Source organism: Peromyscus eremicus, chromosome 15 (genome assembly GCF_949786415.1).
Source record: "Peromyscus eremicus chromosome 15, PerEre_H2_v1, whole genome shotgun sequence".
NCBI lineage: Eukaryota > Metazoa > Chordata > Mammalia > Rodentia > Cricetidae > Peromyscus > Peromyscus eremicus.
Window position 1 is genome coordinate 42,735,470 of NC_081431.1, and position 26,741 is coordinate 42,762,210.

Below are 26,741 nucleotides of genomic sequence, written 5' to 3' on the forward strand. Positions count from 1 at the left end.
GCTGGATCCTTCCGTGTAATTTTCCTGGGTTTTTAGAACATTGCTAAGTATCTCTGTGGCCAGTGCAAGCATGGAGACAACTATAAGCCAGCTCCAATCATCTTTAAGGATTTTTTAGAGTGTATTCAATACGCTTTCACCTGGAGCTTTGTGCTAAGAGTCATGCTGAGTTTTGAGAGTTTGTCTCTCTCAGAAATGTCCAGGAATTCCTTTTCTCTTCCTAAATTTCACAAAGCCAGCCCTGTGGAGGGAGCGCCTCTCATCCCTTGGCTCATCTATTGCATTTCCTAGATTGTGTAGGGCATGGGTTGAAATTCACCTCCTTATCCTACCCTCTGGATACCAAACAAAAACTTCCACTCTCGGCCCCTCAAAACAGATGTAAAAATACACCAGTGTTTTGTGGTAGAGCTAGGCCTGCCAATTTATCTGTATAGAAAACTCCCTGTGGAGTGTCTGAACTGCTCTCACCCTGAGTGGTTCAGCAGGACCACAGCTGACCTTCATACTCTGTTAGGAGCACGGCCTTCTAAGAACTGACTAGTGCTCCCCTCCCCATACAGTTCAAAGAGTTGATTCAGCACGTGCAAGCTTCAGTTTTAAAACCCTCCCTTCCCTTAGCTTAGTCCTCAGCCTCATTTCTTCCATGTTTTGTCACACCCACCTCCCAAGGGTGGAAAGGTTGGTTTGAGGGTTTGTCTTCACTCCCTTTTAAATTATTTTTATAGTTAGTCTTCAAAATATGGGCTTCGTTATGACATTACAAACTCACACATAGACATATCATTGTATCTTGCTCGTATTCACACATGTGTGCATGCATGAGCACATACACACACAGATACACACACACACATAGAGCAGTTTCTTGCTCCATGGTGAACATGTCCTAAAACTGCAGAGATGCATCCTTTGCATCCCTCCCTTCACCGCCTTGCCTTGCCATCCCTCTCTCCCACGGCCATAGCCAAATGAAAGCTGTGATTACAAGAGGCAAGGAGATGACTCAGGCCTGTCTTGTTTTTATTCCTGCTGCATAGCTTTATGCAGATGACTTAATAATCGTTGTGACAGTGACCCTGGTATAGAAACCACTCGTGAAGTGTGAACACACTCTGGCCTTTAAGAATCCCAGCATTCCCCTCTGGCTGGTAGGAACTGTTTATACAATCAAGGGGAATGAATGGGACTTCAAGGGGAGACTCAAGGGGAATGAATGGGACTTCAAGAGGAGACTCAAGGGGAATGAATGGGACTTCAGGGGGAGACTCAAGGGGAATGAATGGGACTTCAGGGGGAGACTCAAGGGGAATGAATGGGACTTCAAGGGGACAGTCAAGGGGAATGAATGGGACTGAAAAAACTTCAAGGCCTTAAGCATCTGCTCTCTTTTCTGTGCAGGGTTGGAATCTCACAGAATTCTTAGGTGCTGCCAGCCAGGTTCCTTAGGGAGTAGCAGGAGAGGCATTTGGGTTCTGAAGCAATGGCGTGATGAATAAAAGGAAAGCCATGCTGTTGCTATGAGGAACCTATGGCCGACAGCCCTGTGGTCTCAGAGCAGTTAAGCCCTCAGTAAACAGCTTCATCTTGCCACTAGACCAGGCAGGGGGCCCCAAAGTAGCACTCGGAGCCGCAGATGCTTGTACAGGTTGGTCGTGGTCCCGTTGCCTTCCTACCCTCCATGGTTCTTCCGCTGCCTGTCTGCTTCCCCCCAGCAGCCCTTCTACTGTTTGAAACTGGCATCTACGAGCATTACTGTCACCTCACAGTAAGTGCTCTGGGATAGAGTGTCAAGCTTGGCAGCTACTTGGCTCTATTACTTAAGAATACCTAGCAAGGTGTGGTAGCACACACCAAAAAATCTCAGCTGCTCAGAAGTCTGAACAGGGTTGTTAATTTCAAGGCCAGTGTGGACTATACAGCATGAGGTGAGAGCCATCCTGGGAAATTCAGTGAGACCCTGTCTCAAAATAAGAGAGAAAAATGGGGCTAGAAATGTAGCCCAGGGGTAGAGCACTTGGCCTAGCATTTTCCAAGCCCGGGGGTCAATGCCAGTACTGGAATTAAAAAAGTAAAAAAAATGTTGGAAGCAATAAGCAGATCTCTAAGCTTAAAAACTGGGTCTCCCTTGTCTTTGTTTCCCTAGAAGGTACTGTAAGACATGGGCCACCTGCTGGATTAGTGAGCTGTACAGATAGACCACGGGGCTGCAACAGGCAGAAGGCTGTCAGAGGTGCAGACATGGTTGGGAAGATGCCCCTGACCAGTCCGGGTAGGAGATCCTTCTAACAGTGTGGAGCAGCGTGAGAGCACACAGCAGGTCCACTGCCAGGGAGCACAGCCCACTGGGTCTAAGGAAGGAGGACCATGACCCAAGAGAAAGCTTCAAACCTGAGCCACATCTAGGAACTGGCTCCGGCTAATGTGACTCAGGCTAATCACTTAAACTCTCTGATCCTTCTTTTCCACACAGATGAGATTTGTATAATAATACTAACTTGGGAAAGTCAAGAAACTATATACACAGAGCTATGGCTGGGGCATAGATTTCCCGTGTTCTGCGGGTTTTCTTTTGAAGTTGTGCGCGTGTGTCACCGAACATTTTTTTTTTCTTTTTTTCGGTTTTTCGAGACAGGGTTTCTCTGTGTAGTTTTGCGCCTTTCCTGGAACTCACTTGGTAGTCCAGGCTGGCCTCGAACTCACAGAGATCCGCCTGCCTCTGCCTCCCGAGTGCTGGGATTAAAGGCGTGCGCCACCACCGCCCGGCAACGTCACCGAACATTTAAGAGGTCTGTGGTAGAAACTGAAAATGAAGAATTGAGCTCAAATCTTGCCTAAGGCAATCCTTCCTGTGGCGAGCATCTCTCCTTGGAGAGAAAATATTAGAATAGGCCATCTCCAGCACACTGGCCATTTTGCTCTGTGGCATAACCTTGCCTGGAGTTAAGAGTCCTGGGAAAACGTATAGGGCTACTGTGACTGCAGAATGTGCCAGTCAGTGGCAGGGTACATCTGAATCCTCATCGACATTTTTCTGATTGAGGCTTCTTTTAACTCCTGTAGGTTTTTTGCAACTTGCTTTTATGAGACTTTTAAACATGTGCACTAATACCACCCCCAGAATGCTTGTAACAATAATAGCGACAAAAAAAAAAAAAAAAGGTGAGGAAAGCAGCCTCTGTCAACGTCAAAGAGACACTCAGGCTGGCTTCTCTGATTCCTTTAATAAGCCTCACTTCCAGGGTAAGCATCATGACTCGGTTCCCTGGACCAGAAGGGACCAGCACCAAGGGAGGTACAAAGTGAAGCATTAGAATAGAGAGCTTGCTTTCTTTTGGACGATTCTAATCCAGAGCCATAACTGTGTAAGGAACTGTGGAGAATGTCTTACCCTAGCCCTCCCACTTCGTCTTCCTCTACGGCAAAGAGTGAAGCTGGCCAGTGTCCGTCAGTCAGAGGAGAATTGTGAGGCATCCTGTACTCCCATGATCCTTAAGTATTTAGTCTGGGGCCTCTTGTTAGTCCTGGGAAAACCTAGTGTATCGAGACGCAGTCTGCTCTGTCTAGAGGAATCTGCCTCTTCTGGACTGCTCTCACTTCAGGTCTACTTTATAATGCTTTACACACTCGTGTTTTCCATCTTGATTTTTGGAAGTTTGGAGTTGGGCAGTCACAGCTGCCTCCTCTCTGGGTACCAGTGAGTGATGACAGGCACAAGGAGCAGGGAAACATCCTTCAGCATCCACCTTACTAATAAGCTGAGTGACTCCCAGACACAGATCCAGAACTAGTTTGGAATATATTTGTAAGATTTAAAACACCAAAAGGTTTGTTGACAAATTATATAATGTGCACACACGTAATAGGAAATATGTGTAATTCAAACTATTAAAAGCTTGTGCATTACTAGGTATATACCCTTGAAATTCTCTTACATAATACAATAAAGTTCACTCTAGTATTCTGTGTTAAATAGCAAAAGTGGAAATTTAAGAAGCTGGAAAGAACTGGGCATGCAGCCTCCGGGGAAGAAGTTAAATCTTCTGTATCCCAGGATTACACAGCAGTCAAAAGAAATGAACCAGATACGTAGATGGCATGGTTATAGTCTTCAAATATTATTAAATGATACAGGAATTGTATAAAGTATATTGTAAAAAAAAATTACTATGATATATTTTTATGCTTACATTCAACAAATAGATACCAGATAACAGTCATCTGTCAGGTATTGACAGGCATGTGATAAATGCATGTGCATGCATTCACATTAGTATGGGATTTTCTTTATGAAGTATTTATAAGTAGTAAGTATTTATATGCTACGTACTTAAATGTTCAGACACACATAAGTTATTTGATATAGTATAACTAGCACATTGTCAATATGGTAGGAATACGAAAGTCTCTATAGTATGCTTGATGTGGGACTATAGCTCAGTGGTTGAGTACATACCTGTGCCCGAGTGCAAGTTGCAGCATCAGAAAGAGAAAAAAAAAGCTGAGAGGATGAATACCAAGCCTGTGGCCATTGTGATTTCGTTTCCTAGGCAGGAGGGTGAAAGATAGAAACATGATACAAAACATGAGGAGTTCTTGCGTCTGAGTGGTATGGTAGCTATACAGTGCTCTCTCCATTCTTTCTACTGTTCTGAAACTTACATTTCTCAAAGTCAAGAGAAGTCCCTGAAAAGAGGGATGTATTTATGACAAGATGTCAAGTGGAAAAAAAGCAGGTGATGCAGTGGTCACTGGCCTTGCTCACATCTTCCACTGCACCCAGTATGTGCAGCTGTCTGGAAGGAACTTTCCAGGGAACATTAACATCCAGTCAGTGGGCCATGCACGAGGTCACCTGAAACATTCCTATTTTAGATTTCAGTTGAAACTCATATTCCCAAGGCCTCCTATAGTCATAATCATAGATAAAACTGAATTACCTGGACTCTATGAAATCCTGTTGTTGTTGGCCGGTTGATCAGATGTCTGCCCACTCTTAATTTAATCAGCATTCATAACCCATTGAAACAAACAGTCTCCACATACACAATTGATTCTGCCAGCTCAGCCTCTTAGGGTTTGTCTGAAATCCACTGGGTTGCCATCCTCCCGACATGCATATCCTTAGGAAATCTGTTGAGTGAAGCTAGCCAGCGGCCATACAGTGAAATACAGGGGACCCTGCACCTCTTCTTTTCTATAATGTGGGCACGTTGGCCACCTTAGCCATGCCCTGGAAGAAAAGGAAGCCGAATGGAAGAGTTCTCCTAACCCAGAATTCAAGAGGCCTCTCCACTTCCTACTTGGTTAGCTCATAGTCTACTTTTCACGGTTCATAATGTCCCCTGTGCTTCCTGTTTTGAAAGCCAAGAGAACGGAAGGGAAGCTGAGCCTCCTAATCCAGCCAGCAGTGACACACCCCTTGATGGGAGGAAGGAGAACTGCCGTGTTAAAAACTGACCATCCTCGGTGGGCCTAGCCTGGGGAGCAGTGTGAGTGGTAAGCAACTGCCTCCACTTCTCCACTGTGACGACCTAGGCCAGTCATCATCCAGAGAGCCTGCGTGGCCTTGGGAGAAGAGGGGAGGTATCCGTAAGCCAACAAGCAGCTGATGGTCCCAGGACTCTTGCTGGTGATAGCTGTAAGGAAAAAAAGGGATGTGATTGTCTTCCCAAGCATCCATCCTCACTATCAATTCTAGGAAAAAAACGACATCCCAACAGGTTATAAAGGTTATAAATTATAGAGAATTTGGAATCGCATCTCTGTCAAGGGGCAAACACATTCAAATCTAGATCTGCCAGTTGTACAAAAGAGAATGAACTTCAGGGCGACCTACAAAGCCCCATGTGCCAAGTCGGTTGCTCTAGATTCCTGGCTTGGGCTGAGAAACTGTCTGACAAGACTCTACGGCTCCCTTAGAATTAAGTCCGTCCAGGTAGCCTGGAAATCTTCCACAAAAACTTATGGCACATCTGTTTATCGTCACACACAAATAATCACAACAGGGAAATTTTAAGAAAGGTAATGTCCAGTTGGGGTGTGGGGGAGTGACATAAAAAGTCATGCCTGTCACAAGATAGAAACCCTGAGAGAATGACATACAGATGGAGGAAGACACAGATGAAACTTGAAAATTCAGATGTAACCGGGAGATGAGGTTCTAAGTGAATTGTTAAATTTAATTCTGATTGCTGCTGCCATCTTCTCCCTGGTGGATTGTGAGCCATGTTTTATAAGTTGCCATCTTGAAGATGTTTTCCAAGTGGGCGTCTTGCAGAACTCAGCTCATCCCAGAAGAAATGGTAAAGCTCTTGGAGGAGAAATCAGCTCTGGTGTCTGATCCTTAGGGAAAGAGCAAAACCCTTGAGCAACGCAGTGTTGGCCTCTCGGTGTGGGGTCGGATCATTGGTGTGCTTTCTGGGGCTGGAGCAGACAAATTACAGCCCCCAGGCCACATCTGGCCCACAAGATGAGGATGGTCTTTACGTGATGGAGGGACAAAAGAAGATTTTGCAGTATTTGACATATTACCTGAAATTCAATTTTTGGTAGCCACAGATAGTTTTAGGGGGGTTGTGGTTGATGCTGTTTAAAAACAGTGCCACACTGTGTAGCCCAGGCTGGCCTCTGCCTCCTGAGTGCTGGGATAATTGACACACCACCATGACCACCGGCCTCACGGATGTTTTAAGGGGACTTAGCTGTACTTGAGAAGCTGCAGCAGGGGCCAGATGGAACAGAGCGTCAGCTATCTACTCACTGGCCCTGCCAAAAGATCATGGGTTCAGTATGGCCTGGAGAACGTGGACATCCCAGGTTCTTTATCCCTGCCTTCTCGTGGCTGTTCCTTGTGGGAAGGGCATCACTGAAGTGTTGCATGGACCAGTGTCAGACTAAGCTTGGGAAATGGGAGCTTTCAAGCTCCTGAGCGGTCCTTGATGGTGGTGGATGGTGGTGTGGATACCATGAAGGGGGCGGGAGGTACTTAATTTGTGTTGTGCCTTGAAAATGGAAAGTGCTATACACCAGGATTGTCATCACTTACGTTATCATGGTGACCCTTCCTGAACACGGTCACCGAGCACTCAGAGGCTGCCTGCCGCGCTCTGCCGCTCCTCACCAGCCAGGCCTTTTCCCAACTGAAATGATAATGTGTGAGTCTAATTAGAATAAAGCTCATTAGAGACAGAGACAGCCATTAATGCCTCCATTGATTTTTCTAATGAAATAAGCTGGGGGAGGAGACTTTAACAGGGCAGCTAATTATTTTTCCTTTTCCTCAGCATTTCTTCGGCATTGAAAACTGTTGTTGTAAGCTGTCACTGGCCTAAAAACAAAAACAGAGCCGAAAGTGCTGTGTGACTGAAGTGGACATTTTCAGCCCTGAGGAAGGCATCTGCTTCCAGCCCATAGCCCTGCAGGAAGTTGTCAGGTCCCCTCCCCTCCCCATTCTGGGTAGTTAGTGGTTCTTAGGTGCCCAAGCTGGAGAGCGTGGTCCTCCTGCCCCGTGCTCCTGGTTCAAGGCTGAATGTCCACATTCCACAGAGACTTGGATGCCATTGCCTCAGGAATGGCCATACCTAGAAGGAACAGTTTGTGACCAAGCGGGCAGGGAAGGGACATTCCCATTGAGTGGATGTACAGACATTCAGAGGGGGCAATCACACTGTATTCATTAAAATGCTCCTTGCCACTCAGAAAGCAGTGCAGTCCCACGGTGCCCGGGAGAGGCTGTTACAGAAGGGTAACAGTCATTCAAACCTGAGTGTGTGGCTGGGGCAGAGCACGTGCCCAGCGTGCGTGAAACTGTAGATTCTGCCTCAGGACTGACGAAGAAAACAGACCAGCTGGGCATGATTCCATATATGCTTTACGAAGAAATTACTTAAATAAATAAAACTGGTGACTAGTGAACAGTGGGGTTCTGGTATCAACTTCTAACCTCCTCCTTCATCACCCCCGACCCTTTCTTCGTTTCCATACTGTTCTAGCAACACAAGCCGGCCTGACCTGTACTCATGCTGGAGCTACAGCTGATGCCGTTTCATTGTTAAAGGGGGCGAGGCTTCCTCCAGTGGGATCTGAAATAGGTTGACAGCTTCCTTCTCCCGTCAGGATGCCAGGGCACTTTCTGATCGTTGACACTCACCAGCCTCCTCTCCAGGCGGGGTGTTCACAAGTGATGTGACACACAGGGCTCCATTAGACACCAGGGGACAGAGATGACCATTGCCTGTCTTCTCATGTCAGGGAGGCCAACACTGTAGACAGAATCACTGTACAGCCTGTTGGAGGACAGAAGAGACGAGTTCTCCTGGGAGCATCTGGGCACAGAGTGACCGGAAGACATCACATCAGACCCAGGTCACACAGACTTAAGGAGCCAGGCAGGGAATGCTAGAGAAGAAGTATGAAGGAAGAAAGTACTGAGTGTATGGAATAAATGACTGTTTCAGGCACAGAGGATAGATACATGGCATTGCTGGAGTTGTCTGTCTGTCTAGTGGTAGGCAGTACATGAATATAGCTTTTTTTTTTTTTTTTTTTTTCCTGAGACAGGGTTTCTCTATGTAGCCCTGGCTGTCCTGGAACTCCCTCTGTAGACCAGGCTAGCCTCAAACTCACAGAGATCTGCCTACCTCTGCCACCTAAGCATTGGGATTAAAGGCATGCGCCACCACCATCCGGTTTGGATGTTTCTTAAAAGGGAGGGGGGAGCTGGGTGGTGATGGCGCACGCCTTTAATCCCAGCGCTCGGGAGGCAGAGGCAGGCGGATCTCTGTGAGTTCGAGGCCAGCCTGGGCTACAGAGTGAGATCCAGGACAAGGTCCAAAACTACACAGAGAAACCCTGTCTCAAAAAAACAAAAACAAAAGCGGAGGAGCAGGAGAAGAAGAAAGAAGAAGAGGAAGAAGAAGAAAGGGAAGGAGGGAAAAGGAAGAAGAGGAAGAGGAAGAGGAGGAGGAAATTGATTTGGAATTAAAGGAGACTTGAAGTATATAGAAACAGGTTAGACTCAGGAAACGGAACCAAGGTTGCCATCAGACTGCAGAGACATGCCCTGGGTCCCGAAGCCAAGAGCATACCTTCTCTGGGGGCTGCAGGAAGGCAGGACTTCGCTGCACTGTTCCAACATATGTACTGTTTGTTTGGTTTTGGGTTTGGGTGAATGGTCTGGCCCACACTGAGGAGACACTTTATCCCTAAGCTGTACCCCCCTTTGTTATTGTTTGTTTGGGTCCAGGGTTTTGTTAAGTTGCCCAGGCTGGCTTTGAACTTGAAAACCTCCAGCCTCAGCCTCCCAAATGGCTAAAAATGACAGGTTTGTGCCACCAGACCCAGCTTTTCCTGTCATTTGAATCTGTACCAAAATAGCCCTATGACTCTTTGAAATAATCCTTCCTCGTCAGCGTCATTTGGCGTTCCCGTTCTTGTTATGTGCTGAGGTCTCCTGGGAACCTTTGGGTGGATCCTTTGCGCAAGGCTGGAAGTGTGACCAACATACAATTGTATAAAAGGTCTTCACAGAGGCTCTCGCTGTGGGTCCCTTTATGGGGGGGAGGGGCATGCTTTGGCCAAGAGACTTACTGTGTGTCTCCCAGCCTGTTCAATCCCACTTCCTGTCTCCCTGACAGCTGAAAGTTTGACGATTCTGTTTTTAGAAGATCTTTAACAATTTAAATGAGACATGAAGTCCTGTTAGCAGAAGCTGGTTCCCCGGCCTGCCCAGGAGGACCAGTGTGCAAATGGAGACTCTGATGGGATATGGGGAATGGAGCCCTTCCAGAAGGTCTCTGGGTCACTTAGACGGCATGCCGTGTGGTACCTCTTAGCTGCGGTATGTTCTGATCTCAGAAGTCTTTGTTCCCAAAGTATTTGGTTCTCTGAGCTGCTGTCAGGTGATAAGGAAAATGAAACTGACTGGGATTGGAATTTTCTTATCAAGTCACTACGGCCTCCCACGAAAGGCAGAGATTAGCTCGGGGATCTTGGGCTTCTCGGAGATTTGCTCACAAGCCACGAGGCTCAACTCCTACCCTGCAGGGTTGATATGAATAATAAATGAAATGATGTCTGCAGAGCAACTCATGTGGGTTTTTTCCTCCTTCTCATAATAATTAGAAAAATTTAGGGGAACAAATTCTTGGGAAATGCAAGTTTCAGGATCTGGTTTAGATAGAAGGTTTATCCAGCTTTGCCCCTCAGGGGTGTGATAGAGGGCCTTTGTGTGTTGGCAGTAAAGCTGGAGGGCCTGAAATGGTCCTTTAGGTTTTCTGTTTTGTTTCTAATGTGTGTCTCGTGTGTGTGTGTGTGTGTGTGTGTGTGTGTGTGTGTGTGTGTGTGTGTGATCGCTTCCTCATGGTGGAGGGGCGCTCTCAACCTCACCTGAGCTACCTGAACCTTTGCTTAGATGGGAGCCCTTACTTTGACATAAGATGGGAAGGGACTTTAGTTTTTGCCGTAGAACTTATTCTGTGTACAAGGATTGGGGTTCAGATCTGCCTGGGACGTACTGCTGAGGAGGGAGGGAAGTTCTCTGGCTCCTGTCAGGTCTCACCTTGTGATCACAGCCCTCATTCACAAATGAGGCTTTTCGCCCCTGCCAGGAGCCTAAACAAACCCAATGTTTATAATAATGATGACAACAGAATGTAGGTGCCAACAGCTGCCTCTATCGACTGTCTGACAGAGTGAGGTGTTTTTCTGCACATAACCCTGATCACGCCCTACTGCATAGAGAAAGTGGCTGTGCCCAAGAAACCAAAGCCTGCCATTTTATCCAGGTCCACTTTTCTATGCTAATAAAATCTCCGTGAAAACTCTGACCCCAGCCTATCCTGCCCAGCTGTGTACCCAGCATCCATCTGCAAATCCAGTCTGAGCCTCCCCAAGTTGAAGCCACACAGAGGAGAACATCGCTTGATGATTGTAACCTCATGCTGCCAGACTTGTGTGTGTCCTGTTTCCCATGCTGGAGAATAAACTCCCAGTGCTCAGGAGCGGCGGTCTCCTTTACAACTCTCCAGCTGATGGCTGAGAGTGGATCCTGCCTGGTCTGGGACAGAGCTAGGGATGGTGTCAGTCTGGGCCATGTCACAGGGAAGGCTGTCGTGGGAGTGACTGCTACTTGCATATTCTCCTTGGGAGCATTGGCTACCCATTTTCTCTGTCCTGGAGAGGTTTTATGTCACCAGTGAATCAAACCTCGGGGGACTGTGGACTTCCACACTGCAAGGCACATGGGCCTACAATCTGATGATGGAAGAAACTAAGTCAGGCTATGTAATGACTCACTGTGACAGAACAAGCAGTCTGGGGCTGTTTGGCGAGGAATGGATGACCGTCCCGGCTTGTACAGATCCCAAGGCGTCATTGCAGAGCAGTGTGTGTTTGTTTGCTTGCTTGTTTCGTTTTTGATGTACGTACACATCATGAACAAATTAATTTATCAGTCACCATTTAGACCCTATTAATACCAATCTTGAACAGCCATGCCAGATGACTGTGATTATTTTTACTTCATCAATAAGAAAACTGAGACTCAAAGAGGTAACTTGAACAAAGTACCAAAATCAGTAAAAAAAAAAAAAAAATACAGCCAGGATTGGCATCCAGACATGTGTTTAATAATTCATTGTAGTGACACTTAAGCATTAGGGAAATGGGAAATATTCCCAATATGCAGATACATAACAAAGAAATATATAAGCGTGTTATATATTTCAGGAAGAGTTACATTAAAAATGTAAGCATTGGTGCTTTTAAGAATGTATTCCAATTATTTAGAAAATTCTGGGTTTATTTGTTTGAAAGAAATTAAGTTTACTGAACATGCTGGAAGTAGCAGTAGGCTGAGGGGTTAGAAAAGTACCTTCAATAGCCAAAATGCTAGTTTTTTCATATAATACATTATGACTTATTAAAAATTCAGCCTGAAATCAAAGGAGTATATACACAGTAAACAAAGACTTGTTTGCTACCAATACTTCACGCACCTCAACTACAAAAATGAGGTAGACTAAACAAAAATCAAAGAAGCAACAAAATGTCAGTGGAACTTGCCTGAAATAAATGTCCTGGGAAACAGTTCACAGGAAAATAGTGTGGGAGAAATGGCTGGCTTATCTAAGTAAGATAAGCTGTAGGAGCATCCATTGGCGTATACAACTTTTAGTTACATCGTTTGAGGTTCTTATTTTTAAATGTTATAGAGCCAACATTTCTGTTTTTAAAGGAGTGTCTGTCCCCAAATATAAAGCATCTAGTTGGTATTTGAAAGGAAAAATACGTGAAGGGTACGAGCAGAATAACCCAACTTGACCTTTCGCCACATTGTGATGAAACAGGAAGGTGCTTTTGTCCTGTGCTATTTGTGGAGACTTGTCCTTGGAAAGCTATGTCCTTTGATCAAGACAACCCAGCCAGGTCAGCTACAGGACTCCAATCCTGGTCCCAGCTGTGTCTTCATAGTGGAGAGGGGATAAAAGATGCTCCAAAGCAGCCATCCCCGACTGTCCTTAAGCCTGCCAAGAACCTGCTTGCTGGCAGGCACATCCAAAACCTCTTGTCCTTGTAAGTCATTCGTGAGGACCAGGCACAGCCCCAGATCTGTCACACATGTTCATAAAACCCTTGTTTGCTTTTCCTTTAAACCATTTTTGAGTGAGTTAAAACTCAGGCATCCCTTGATTACACTTCCTCCTTCCTTGACATTTTTAAGTTCCAAGTGTGGGGCTGGATCTGTAGAATGTAAACAGCAGGAAGTGAGTGTTGAATTTCCCTGAGGAGAGAGAAGACTCCTGGCTGCTTCATCTCCGTAACTTCTTCATGTAAGCAACATCTCGTGCACACCTGTAATATAAGTTGACATAAATTCTTCCCAGCGTTTTAAAAGAGCTTATTTACAGGCTTGGAATATCATGCCTTGAGATAAGTGGAACTTAAAAATCACCCAGCGCATGTCTGCTGGTGAAGGCTAGACTCCTTTACAAAGCAGACTGAAGCTGGAAGAAATGGATCACCAGTAACTGTTTCAGGCCCTGGCTGGAGATTTTTACTCATGTGTCCTTTTTCTTTTTTCTCCCCAGGGTCGGGATTATTGTTCTGAAGAAGAGGACATCACATAGCATCACTTCTCCCTCTCAGACCAGGAGCTACTACTGTGTAAATAGGTTACACCCCAGTTGAAACCTTTGCAAAGGTCGGTTCTCTTCACTGAACAGCACTATAGCAAACGAAGACCGTTCCATATCGTATGCCCCATTAAATTACAGTGTTTCTTAATGAACCTGCAGAGGAATATTGCTAAACACAAACACACATACACACACACACATACAAAAAAAAAAAACTGTTCTGGAACTTTCTTTGTTGCTGCTAGTTAAAACTTGTTGCAACTTTTCACTTCTCTTGTGTCCAAGTATGCAGCAAAATTCTGCAGTTCACCTTAAAGATCCTATTGGTTTTCCGATGCTCTCCAGCCTGTTTTCTATAAGATGAGGTAGTGACGAACTCTGATACCGACTTCACTTCTAGCCTGGTTCTGCTTTGAAGTCAAGCTTCTCCTCCCCTCTTTCCTCCTTATCCATCTCTTCCACGTGGTCCAGAGATGGCCTGAGCCTTGCTTCTCACTGGTAATGTGGGTCTTTGAAGATGGGATGGTGGCCGTGGTGAGCCTTGTTTCTCTGCTCTCTGTAGAAGAGCCACAGTTGGTTAAAAGCATGTTGTGACCTGACTCCCGGAAGTCACGGAGGAGCGAGCAGTAGGTGGTTCCACTTACCAGGACTCTTAGTGCAGGATTAAGCTTGTAGCGTTGGCTTTGCTCAGATGCAGATGGAAGTGTGACCACAATCATTTTGAATCCCTCTTCCTCACCTTTTTTTTTTTTCTAAGAAATAAACATTTTACTGTTTTTATGTATCCTTGTCTTCTCCCATTCATCCAGTTCAGCATTGTAAGATGACCCTAGGTGTGGAAGACAAATGTTTCCTCATAGTGACTCTGATTGGCCTAAATGGCTCCCCACCCTTCTGTTGATATCGACCATGGTTTGGAAGGGCCGTGATGAGAGGACCACCTGTGACTTCTTAGGAGGGCTGGAAACCACCGTGACCTTTGGTTTTGTTAGGTATTAAAGCACGCTGTTTTCTAATTCTCCCCTCGAAAATGCTCCATGAGCCTCGCCGCTCCCTTCCATTGTGTTTCCAGCACCGGTAGTATGGGTAAAAGGTGTCTGCCTATTGGAAAACGGGACGTGGACACAGGTGACGTTATTTGGAGTTGTGAAAGCCAAAAGCCCCTGGTGGTGGGGAGTGCTGACTGCGTGTTCAGTAGAGTTTATTTTTCCATACTATATGAAGAGAATGATCTCTTCTCAAAGACAGAAGTAATATTTTTAACAAATATTGTCACAAGTAAATAGCAATCAAAAGGAGAAAATAACTTTTGTATTTTTTTATCATGTTTGATAGCTTTGACGAGGGGGTTCTCTTTGTTACGTTCAGGGAAGGGCACCCTATTAAATGCCATGCCAGCAGTCCAGGGTTGGGTTTGTCCTACACACACACACACACACACACACACACACACAGGAATGCTGTGTTTTTCCCTTTGAGGGTTGTGAGTTTCAAGGGCCTCACTATCAGCCCCACTGCCACCTTTGGAAGGTGGAATAGTTACAAAGGAGACCGTTAAGATGTTCCCAGTGGCCAAAAGATTGTCTGCCATAGAATAAAATAGAAAGCTAAATTGGTTCTTGCCAAAATGAGCCTTGACTTTCAAATCCGTCCACAAAATGGCAAGATTCTTCATCTCCTGTCAGACCCAAGGCCACAGACATGAGGGAAAGAAAATGCAGTCGAGTGCTCTAGAAAATGGACTCGAGTGTAAGCAACGAAATCCCATAATTCTCGCAGCCAGCAGTAGCTATTTTGGGGAGCCGCTGTGGTTGTTACGTAAATAGAGTTGCAGCCAAAAGCTAAGGCTTTTTTATCCAGCTTCAAGCAGAAAAATGCAGGGAGAGGCGAGTAGTCCAGGGTTTTAAGTTCCCTCCCCTTGTATGGTTTTTGGCCAAAGGATGAAAACAGTTTCCCTCAACTGTAAATGAACTGCTAAACCCCACCTCGGCTTGTTCACTGGAGACGTTGCGCACTGTTCTGTGGATGGCCTTTTCCGGAATCTCATGTTCCTGTCCAGCAAGAATGAAGCGAATGTTAATGTCTTCCATTTGACTCCTCTCCTTGGTGTCTAAGACAGTGTCTTCCCAGAAAAATCACCACCCTCTTCCCAAAGATGAAATACCCATGTCCTTTTCCTCAGTCACGTTTAGCATTTCGGATGTTACACATGTTTCTTGGGAACCTGACTTTTGAGTGTTAATAAAACCCTAACTGCTGTTCAGGAAATGGCAGTGTTTCACGGTTCTGTCTCCCCTGTTTCACACTGGATACCTCTTTGCTGTACAGAAGTGATTTCATCTCAGACACATTTGGTACCTCTAGAAATAGGTCCATGCAATGGGATGGTTGAGTGGGTTGGCATGAAACGCTTAACTGTGTTAGCAACACTCAAAACTGTCTGTTTTCCATTTGTTGGTTTGAATCATAAAGTTGTCAAGTGATTTGTGTTTGTACTTTATTTTTCTATGCCTTCTGGAAGGATCTAAATTAAAAGTGTCTACCCCTCCCCCACATTAGGACATTAAGCAGTTTGTCTCAGGTATAAAGAAAAGAATTATCCAGTATATATGCTGGTATATCTTGCTAGTTAGCATGTCTGTAGAACTTGGGAGTTGGAAGGAGGGAAGAAGGGAAGGAAGAAAATTGTTGAAAAATGGACAGAGGATATTTTGAAGAGCTTTTAGTGTGGCTGTATGCTAAGGCAGTTGGTCTAGTGGCCAGTGGGTGGAGTGGGTCTGCTGGTGAGATTCGAAGCCAGGTTACACACGCCTCGTGTCCTCTTTGTAGATCTGTAGAGTTGTGGAGGTTCAGCAGTGTGTGTGCAGCTTCCTTGGGCTTGGCAGAGATTCAGGATCACAGAGTACCGCTCTCATAATTGAATACGTGTTTCTTGCTGGCAGACAAACTCAAAAGAGGCTTTTACCTCCATGAGGCCTCCTAGCCTCAGGCTTAAGTGGGAGCATAGAGTGACATTATGGTCTATTTAGGGACAAAGAAGGTACAAAGTCCAGAGATGAGAAAAGTAGGTCAGCCCCCAGAAACAGCGACACAGTGGCTGGTCTCTGCCTGTCTGCTTTGCCTAGGATGACTCAAGAAATATGTCCCCAGGAATAGCCTTGGTTCCCAGCCCCCGCCTGGTGCCGCCTGTTCTTCCGCTGTAAGGTATAAAGGCTCTCTCTGTCTTGGGTGTACTCAAGCACTCAAGTGACCGTATCGGAGAGATGACAGCCTGGGGATGGTAAACCCCACACCTTGATCCCAGGTGGATGACCTCCAACATTGAGTTATACCTTTGTCCGCCACCCAGCCTCATCAGCACCCTTTCGTTTCTCTTTTGGCAGAAGTAGTCCTGTAACCCTGCTAAAACAGATGATACCTCTTCTGAATTTTACCTCATTCACCTACAGTGCAGTTTGACATGGTGATAAGTCCCATTTAGACACTGGGTGAGAATTTAAAAGTTGTTCCGTCTCTACTGGTCCCAGGAAAAGAAACTTTATTAAACATGTTTGTTTTATAATAAGAGAAAATATCACCTTCTTAATCCAAGACAATATAAATAATCTAGACTTTAAAATCCAGGTATTTTTATTATAAAAGACATAACAATTGATATTGAAATCCTCTCCCTTCTCTCAAAAAAAAGGGATGAGGGGCCTGACTTTTCCAGCAGAAGGCTATCTCTGAGCTGTATTTCTTTATACCTCTTTACAAGTTGATCTCTTTGTTAAGTTGCTTAAAATTCCAGTAGAAAAATAAGGTATGGTCGGTGGGTAAGGAGTATGTGTTTAAAAGGCATAATGGAAAGGTGACTGGAAGTGGACTTCAGGATGTCATGGGTGGATTGGCAGGCACCCATGTGCCTCCTCAAAGCTGTGTGAGCCCTTTACAATTGCTCTGGGATGAACCATTGGAATTCCTTGAATGAGGTCTGCCAATCACTTTTGCAGACAAACAGATGCATTCTTCTAATGAGGACGACGCCTTGGATTTCCACAGTTACCTTTTCTATTGTTATGTCTCCAGAAAAAAAAAAATCACAAATCTATGAGAGAAAAATCTGACCCTTGTGACAAACCCTGGGACCCATTAATGATGCCGTGGTTTTCAGAAGATCCTATCTCATATCTGAGATCTGATTTCATCTTGAGTGGGAAGAGGCAAGGGAACTAACAGTCATTATTTCTGCTCACTCTGGGCCAGATGCTGCCCTTAACATTCTATCTTTATCTCATGTAGTCTTCAAAATGGTCTTTTTATCCTCTACGTTCTGAGTAGCGTGTCTTACATGTTGAATTCATCTGTCCAATGAAAATGCTCACGTGGAAAGAAAGGAAGATGTCACCCAAGTGTGTTATTACTACACACCTTGCAACACTGTGAAAAAAGCCTTTGGGGGCATCCACCTTCTAGAGTCTGTCTTTGGCTCCTTGCCAGCTTGCTTTCCTCATGGGGAGTTTTACTTGGCTTTCCCTCGTCCTACAAGCTGTACAGAAACCCAAGAGGCCACTGGTGACAGAGGGAAAAGACTTGGGGTGATTTAGACATGTCTCTTCAGCTTCTGAGAAAGGATGCAATCGACACCACGTTTACGATGCTGTGGTTTCTTCTCTGGGTCTCCTAGGCTTGTCTCTTCAGAGGTTTGCCTTTTGAAGGCTAGAAGCCTCACCTTTGCTGAGAGACTCTGAGGAGGAGAGACAATGCCTGGACCACTGACTTCCATGGGCTACAGTTGGATGTTACTCTTTGATTGCTGGCCTAGGAGTCTGGATTTTCCAGGCTAGTTTAAGCACCACACCTTGGTATGACTCTCAATGGTGACCTAGAGAGAGCGCTCTGGTCCAAGGTCAGGCCCGCCCAGGAACTCTACAGAGTTCATCTCCTTTTGCTCCATAAAATGTGTGAGGTAAAAGATGACTCATCTCCACAGCAGCTGGTGAGGGTGTTACTTAAGGGGTCCCACAGCCACCCTCGTTACCTCACCTTGTAAGATTCAAAAGAATTTCCTGTCCAAGTTCCTTGTGAAATAGGTCTCCAGGATCCCGATCGCTTCTAACTTTCAGATTCCTTCTAGATGATGTGGGAATGGCTCTTATCTCTTGGAAGCCAGAGAAATTCCTTAAGTCAGGAAAGTCCCACTCGGCTGACGTCTCCCGTATGACATTGTCTCTTTGCCCTGAATCTTCTCTTCCCAAGGGTTATTTTTAGACCGAGCTCTTAGATTTGACTGAATAAGATTTAAAGTAAAAAGAACAGCAGAAACTTAGCCAGGCCTGCCTTCAGCTCTCCAGAGTTGAAAATTAGACCTTGGGCCCACTTGGCTCAGACCCAGGAGTTTGAAAAAAAGAACAAAAAAAAAAAAAAAGGCAGCCCCTGGCCTGGCATTTCAGTCCAGACCTTCAGGCACTCTTCTCCTTTAACAGGCTAGTGAGCAAAGGAAGCTTTGCAGGAGATTCCAAGCCATATTTTTCCATCCAAAGAAAGACGTAAATTCGTTACAGATTACTATCAGTTCTCCTGGAGTAGACTCAGGCAGTTGCCTTATTAGGGTTTTAAATTTGGATCTATTCTTTTAACACATACACAAAGATAGACGGATAAACAAAACGTAAATGTTTAATCATAGACAGGCTGGAGGAGGAGGTAAAAGCTATGTTTGACCCTTCTGTAATCACAACAATAATGTCTGGGGGAATATCCATATAACTGTAAGGATGCTTAAACCCGGAACCCTAGCGACTGCGTTTGCATAAATTTGCGTCAGCCCCAGTGGGAGCACCAAGGTGTGGGTGCGGTCTTCTCACCCTGCGCCCGTCTGTGCCTGACGCCTCTGGGCCTCTGGGTAGGTGTTTTGACTCATGTCCTTTCTCAGCCCACAGTGGAACTGAAGACACATGCCAGGTCCAGCCCTAGCACTGCTCACACATTCCCATTCGTCCATGTGGCCTTGACTCTGACATCGCAGCAACTCCCCTGGGACAGTCTGTTATCAATGTGTGAGTTAGAGTCCCTTTCCGGTTGTCCTGGGTGTAGCATATTTCACTCTCTCCTTCCCAGTCCTAAGGACGTGTTCATTCACCAGATTATTTGGACACCTGGTAGGCTCCAGGCCCTGAGCCAATGGCCAAGCAATACAGAGGTGAGCCAGACACAGTTGCCACCCTCCAGGAGCCTACCACGAAAGGGGAACAATCTGGAAGGACTCCCTTAGGGAAATCAAGGATACTGTGGGGTCAGGTGGCAGCGGTAGCCAACCAGCTTTGGGCATAGAAGCTTACAGATAGTAACGGCAAAATCCATATTTGTCTGGGCACAGAGGGCAAGTACCAGAAGAGTCATCCATGCTGAGAGGACAGCATGGGACTTCTCATGGGTGGAGAGGGCCATCTGGGGCCTGCGTGCAGGGAAAGGGTTGAGCTTAGGAGGAGCAGAGAGAAGAACAGAGGATGAGAACAGGGTGGCAGACCAGGCCCTGGGCCTTTGCTGCGGATTCCGTGGAGATGAAGGAGAGTTTCTCTGCACTCTCCACTCAAGTGTCATCCCTGGGAGCTAGATGTGATCAGGGTGGGGATTGCCTGCCTTTGGCAACACGCAGCTGCTATCTAGAAGGGTCTATGCCCACCCATCCTTTCTCCTTCTCTAACTTCTCTTCCTGTCTCTAAAAGCTGTTGGAGTTCAAGGGCTTTGGCTTGGGCTGGGTCTGGTTTAGAGATCCGTGGGAGACAGAGCTAGTTCATCCTGACCTGTCTTTAGAGACATGGTGACTAAAAATACCTCTTGGGACTAGGTTGGCCTAGACCCAGAGATCAGAGTGCACCCTAAAATAAGTATTTAGGAAGTGGTCAGAGCTTCTCTATTTAGTGTGTGGTTCGAACCAGAGGCATAGCCTTTTGCATAGCCTTGCCCAGGGTTAGTTCACCTGCACAGACCCAGGGAAGCAGCCAGGCCTCTCCTAGGTCACAAGAACATACCTGAGTCTTGCCAAGGACAGAGGAGTTGGGGGTCTTGGATGGACATTGTTTTGGTTTGTTTTTTTGTTTTGTTTTTTGTTTTTTTGTTTTTTTTAATCATAAAGTACAGATAAATTGTGTGCAGATGCAGAATATCCACAAAACCACACAGTGACTGAGGACCTTGTGAGGACTTTCATTGCGGGGAGCTCCCCTGGAGTGAGTCGTGGAAGGCCCCAGATAAGCAGAATCTGACTGTTTGCGATGCCCTAGGTTTCCAAAGAACCTGTTCAGGGTTTGCAACATTGGTCTCCCTCCCTCTCTCTCTCTCTCTCTCTCTCTCTCTCTCTCTCTCTCTCTCTCTCTCTCTCTCTCCACACACACACACACACACACACACACACACACACACACACACACACAAAAATGAAATTTTAGGCGGAAGAAGCAGCATTAGATGCATTTGAATATTAGCAATTAGTCAGCATGGCTGGAAAACCAAGTCAAGACTCACGGGGTGAAGTTCCCGAGAGGCTGGCGGGCTTTGAGGCCGAGGGCAGTTTTTCTAGCCGCATGGCGCTGGGCCTCAGCTTGGGGACTCCAGGAAGCCCTCCCTTGCCACTCTCCCGGTTTGCAGCTTCAGGCTGCCTACTCCGGCCCTCCTGGGTGCAGCCAGACACGCCTGACATCCACACCCACCTTCTAGACTGGAGGGAAGGGAGTTTTTCTTGTTGTTCAAATGCCCACTCTTTTCCCAGATGGTCCTCTGGCTCCTTACCCAAGGATTTCTAGTTCTGTGTCTTCTGGTTCCCACAGTAGTATCCCACAAGCCTACCTCTAGCCTGTATTGATGCTGATGCTGGAAGCCAATGGAACATGTGGCCTCTCACTCACCCACTTGAAAATGAAGGCTCCCTCTGGTCGTTTTCTGCGCTGGGTCATTTCCCAGGCCTCTCCATCACATTGCCAAGAGATGGTCAAATAGCCTCCATGCCAGTTGTCAAAGGCTGCATAATGGCTCCTCCCATAGATATTAATTACTGTTTATTTACGAACATGGCCTTGATTCAAGGGAAAGCTCCTGGCGGAGCATTCAGCCTCAGCCTAGTCGGCTCTCCTGAGCACCTAAGAAACCAGCTTGGGGGCCTGGGAACACAGAGGGGTTGTGCTGCCTGCACATGGACCTGTGAGGCAGTCGGGGCCTGTTACCTCCCCACATGGCTACCATGTGAGGTACCCGCTCCTGTGCATCAATCCACTGACATGTATGTCCATGTACTTTATAGTAAGAGACATGCAAGAAAAGAAAAAGCAATGATACATAAAACAGTTCAAGGGTTGTATTATTTTCTCTCTGAACTCTTAAGTGTGACCATGGAGATCTCCTGGTATGTTGGACACTGGAACACCACTGCTTTGGTGCAAATCAGTATACCATGATGGCATCCCAAACCACTGTTTGGCACTCAGCCTGTAGAAGGAAAAGGTCACAAGGGACTCCCCCAAGAGCTTTGAGTCTGGGGAATCTGAGGCGGGCAGACCCACACACACAGTATAGATTTAAAGCTGAGCCCCTGACGGGAGAGCTGTCTCTGGACAGTCGTGGCTGCCGGTGCTAAGAACAGGTACACCGTACAGGGTCGGGCGCTCTTCCCCTTCCTTCCCGTGTCTCCCAAAAAGGACATTGTCAGAACCCCAACTCTCTCCTGAATGGAATTCCTTGAACCCTCAGAGTGCTTCAGCAGTACCAATCCCATGGCACCAGTGGACTGTGGCTTGAATATTATTTTTGATTTGACTATCGAGATGTTCTGATGATTCTGTTCCATTTTGAAAAAGGTCTGAGAAAATATACAGGTCTAATTATATATATACATATTTATACATGTGTATTTTTGTTTATTGTTAACATTTTGACATTGGAGTTTCTATTAAATAATTTTTAACAGTTGCCCTGGTTCTGTCCTTTCTTCCTACCTGGGTCCGGGTGGGCGGGGGTAGAAATGTCTATGTGAGACCCAGTTGATATCCTTCCCCTCCCTTTCTCTCGTCTTGGCTCCGCATTGGTGAGAGTGTCTCCTTTCTTCCACGTACCTCTGTTTCCAGAGAAATGATACAAAATGAGACCTTGAGCTTTATCTCATATGGTATGTACGCCCTATATCACACACACACACACACACACACACACACACACACACACACACACACGGTTTTACCTGTGAGACCTTGGACCTTACTTAACCTTTTTGAGTGCGGTGAAAAACAAGAGTTTCCTCATACCTTTGACTGGAGGGGATATTTGTCCTACTCATTCTGCTAGCTGACACATGTTATTTGTTCACCATATGCTAAGCTCTGGAGTCACCCAAGGATGGACGGCGGTGTGGGGAGGACTTAAGGAATTTGCATCTCCAAAGTCTAGCATGCCAAAGGGGCAGCATGAATAATGAGCCCTGTACCAAACAGTCCCCACGTGCCCAGCTAAACCCTGCAGCTACCCAACTGGCTTTGAAGTCTCTATGGCACCCGCTGCCCATCCGGCTCCTACAAGCACTGGTCTGATCAGTTGGCCCTCATCCTTTGGCTCACAGAAATAAGCTATCTTCATGATTTCCTGATGGTATGGTGGTGGGAGAAAGCTGTGGGGGAGAAAGGCACTGATAACCAGCCCCTGGCATTTCCCTCCGAGCCATAAAGTTAGAAGTTTAGATTCACTGCTGAGTTTTATGAGCTGTCAAACAAAGCCAGAGCACAAACCCAGAGTGATCCTAAGCCCCAGCTGGATCTTTCAGAAACAAACCTGTTTCTTTCCAGCACAGACCCACTTAGCCTCCTCACAAAGGCCACTCCCCTCCCTCTGCAAGCAGAGGTCTGTGTAATTCTACTTCCTGCCCAGGTTCCCTGGTGGTTATGGGTACAGGATGAACAGCCTCCAGTCACCCCTGCTTTCTCACCAGGGAACATAGACAGCACTCGGGTCAGATCTCTGCTTCACACCATGTTTCTATAACCTCTCCTCTAGTTTCTCTATAGAGGTGGCAGATCCCCTCAAGTCTCACAGCTCCTGTGACCTGGGAAAGGAACTGAATGAACCTTGACCGATGCTTTGAGATCAAATTCTGTGCAGGGCTGCTTTTGCCTTGGATGAGACTTTAATCCTGTCATTGGTATTTGGTGGATAGTTTGGCCTAAAACATCTCATCTGCCTGCTGAAAGGCTGTCTGGAACCTCACACAGGCATCTGCAGACTTACCTGTGACTGCTTTCCACCATGGCAGAAACCCTCAGGGCGGAAGAGGCCCTGAACTTTGGCCAATGTGGATAGTCAGGTAAAATGAGCTATCCAGTGAGTAATACCACAAATGCATGAGAGGTGTCACCTCGGGGCTTAAAACTATGCAGAGGTGCTAGGCAGAGCCATAGATGGTAGACAGATGGATATGCATATTGGTTATCCCATCTGATTCCTCCAAAACTGATGTACAGATTCAGGATTGGTGCCTGACAACTGTGGGGGACCAGAGCGTGTAGGTAAGAACACGTTGAGGACAGAGTTTAGCAGCTGGGGAACGGGGAATCACCAGTCTATGGAGGCAGGAATTCCTTAAGTCTTAGTGAGGAGTTACTCAGTGCTTCCAAACACCAGAGGAGAATTACCTGCCAGGAGCTCTCCTTCCAGTAGATAGGGGTTGAGAATCTGTCATGTCATACACATCAAATAAATAAATAAGCAAATATGGTGTCACTTTGGCAGAGCTTCCTCATTGGTCCATGAGCAGTACGTACTGGTGGGTCTCCACATGTCCATACATTAGGATAACTGGGGACGCTCCTTAATACCCATGTCCAGACCGCAGGTCAAGTCGATCAGTGTCCTTGCAGGGAGGGAGGGTGGAACTCTACTTAGGATTTTCATGTCCTTCCTAGACAATTATGAGGTGAGGGACTGGAGGAGATCCAGGTGTGCGCCTCTCCCGCTATTGGACTGGACACTAGCAAACAGCTAACCAGAAAGGCCCACCCCTGAGGATCTTGGGAAGAACGGTACAGGCTGGTGAGTACACTCCAAGGGGCTGTGAAGGCCCTATAGGGAAACAGCTCTTCTCAGAAACGTCTCTAAGGGATAGAGCAGAGATGACTAGGCCTTGGATGGAGACGACCCAGTGGGCTTAGAGAAGCAAGTGAAGAGTTTCTCCTGTGGATAAGGGGCAATTCCCACATGACCAAGAGCTCAGCACAAGGACAGACCTCCAGGGCTTACCTGGTGTCTAGGCATGCTTTTGTTCACGCCATGGTAAAGAAAGGGTTTCCGTGACTCTCCAGTGACAGCCAGTTGCCTCTCCTGGGAACCGCTGTACAGGATAGCACTGTACTAGCCAACTTCATGCAATATAGCCTAAGCCTGCTCCATCCCTGCGTCGACCCAGCTAGCCCTGCTACCTACAACAAGCCTAACTGGGAGGCTAGAGCTCAGAACCCAGAAAGATGGACTCTACATCCTGCTGTCAGCAAACCAGGGCAAGCAAATCCGCACTCTCGGAAAAGCCTCCGTGTAAAGAAGGATCATGGGTTTCAAGGGACTGAGGGCAGAAGCCACTCAGACTCCCTGCCGGGTCTCCTCAGCTAACTGAACAGAGAAGCAGGAGTTTCACACCCAGTGCCTTTCAGTGATAGGGACTGTCATGACGAATACCGTGGCTGCAATGGTTGAGTTCCCGGCAAAGGAAGCCCATCTGGTAAGTTTGGGAATTGCCCGCCACCGCCGATGTATGACCCAGAACAGAAGAGCCAGGCTGGTGGCTGGAATGTCAAGCCCTTGCTCCAGGTGTTTGCAGAGCGCTGGTCGTTGGTATGCTCGGCCTTTGGCCATGAGTCTGATGCTGAGTTCTGCAGCTTGCTAGCCTAGTGAGAACTGAGAGCCTTGGATACAAGAGCACAGAGAAGATCCAATCAACAGCAACCTTTCCCCTCCTGGTGTGAGGAGCCGCGGAAAACGGGGGTGGGGTGGGGAGGTGGGAGGTGAGGGTGGGGGGGTGCAGGATGGATGCTGGCTGACCCCTCAGAGTCGCATGTCAGCTCAAAACTCCAAGGGATGCTTCTTGCCAACCATAAATCCAGGCTTGTGCCCATAGGGATGCTAGTGCCCCATGATCAGACTGGAACGTAAATGTGATTTAAAGACATGATTGGGTAGTATGTGAGGAGCGGGACCATGAAATCTTCTTCCCAAGTTCCATTGTACGAAGAGTGGACCTGAAGTCACCAACAAGGCCATGCCTGATTTTAGTTCTCACCCTCTACTCACAGGCTTTGCCTCGAGAAACAATCGAAGCTTTAAATCGAGTCTTCCCAAGGCCTCCTTTACCCTTGAAATGATAGATGGTGGCATTTGTGTCTCTGCTGACACAATGGTGTTCTGGTGTCTCAGACCCTTCAGAGGGCACTGCTAAGGGGCACAGGGCTCACCTCAAATACCTCTCCCCACCCCCATGCACAACTGGAAGGGAAGAGCTTGAGGAACCTCCAAAATGTAAATATACAATAAGGATTGAGAAGACTGAAATGTCCTCACTCGATGACACATGGTCTCCGGTTGATGTCCTTAGCAGAAGCTTGAACATTGGCCATGTCCACATCACACAGGCGGCATAGCCATCCCCTGACCGATCCTCCTAACAGACACTCATATAATCCACCTAATAACTCCTGGAAATGGCTACTGACCCTTTGTTTAATAGTTACAGAAACTAAGCCTCAAAGAGTTGGACTTGTCCAGAGTCACACAGCAGTGAGTGGTGGAAATGCTCGGTCCCACTCAGAGGCTTGGTCTAGAACCTTTCAGCTCCGAGCATCCTTCATGTCTGCACCTCAGAATGGCACGCCACTGGCATCACTTTGGCTCCAGTCTTTGCCAGAGCCACGCAGGACCACGGCATCTGCCTCTCTTCAGGATACTCTGTAGATGTAACCAACCGTCTTATTAAATAAGATACACAGAGCCAATTAAGAGAAGAAAGCCAAGAGGTCAGAGCTAAGAGCCTCACCCTTCCTGCTTCAGTGATCCTCTTCAGTCAAGAGAGCTCTCCGAAAGGGACCTACTTCCTGTGTGTATGTCTTTATATAGTCTTTGTGTTCTGCCTTCTCATTGGTTGTAAACCTAAACATGTGACTGCCTTGTCACTGCCTGTATGTACCGCCCTCCAGGTCCTTAAAGGCGTGTGCCACCACCGCCACGCACTTGCTATGGCTCTAATAGCTCTGACCCCCAGGCAACTTTATTTATTAACATACAATTAAAATCACATTTCAGTACAAGTAAAATACCACCACAATACTCTGCCCATCCTTCGACAGACCCGGATGTCTTAAATGTGTCTCTCCTATCCTGCAGCCCAGCAGCAACCCTCTGCTGGCAGAGCCACACTGCCGTGAGGCGTAGATATGGGACCACCAAGTTTCTATCCCCTGGCCAGTTCGACCCTCCAGCAGTCCTTCTCAAAACAACTACTGTCTACTCATCTTTCTTCCCTTTATTTCTCCCTCGCTGCCTTCCCTAACCCACTGCTCTCTTCTCGCCCTTTAGGCTCGTGTGCTTGACGAATGGGAA

At 46.7% G+C, this 26,741-nt stretch overlaps 1 protein-coding gene across 2 annotated transcripts in view; it reads left to right on the forward strand.

Annotated features, from left to right (window-relative positions):
* C15H1orf21 (chromosome 15 C1orf21 homolog) overlaps nucleotides 1–13,291 on the forward strand; it is a 195,744-nt gene extending 182,453 nt beyond the window's left edge. For both annotated transcript variants that reach the window (XM_059280164.1, XM_059280163.1), the window contains one exon: nucleotides 13,092–13,291. In XM_059280164.1, coding sequence (XP_059136147.1) covers nucleotides 13,092–13,130 — 39 coding nt within the window. In that variant the 3' untranslated portion in view covers nucleotides 13,131–13,291. The remainder of the gene's footprint in view (nucleotides 1–13,091) is intronic.
* Nucleotides 13,292–26,741: the final 13,450 nt, after the last annotated feature.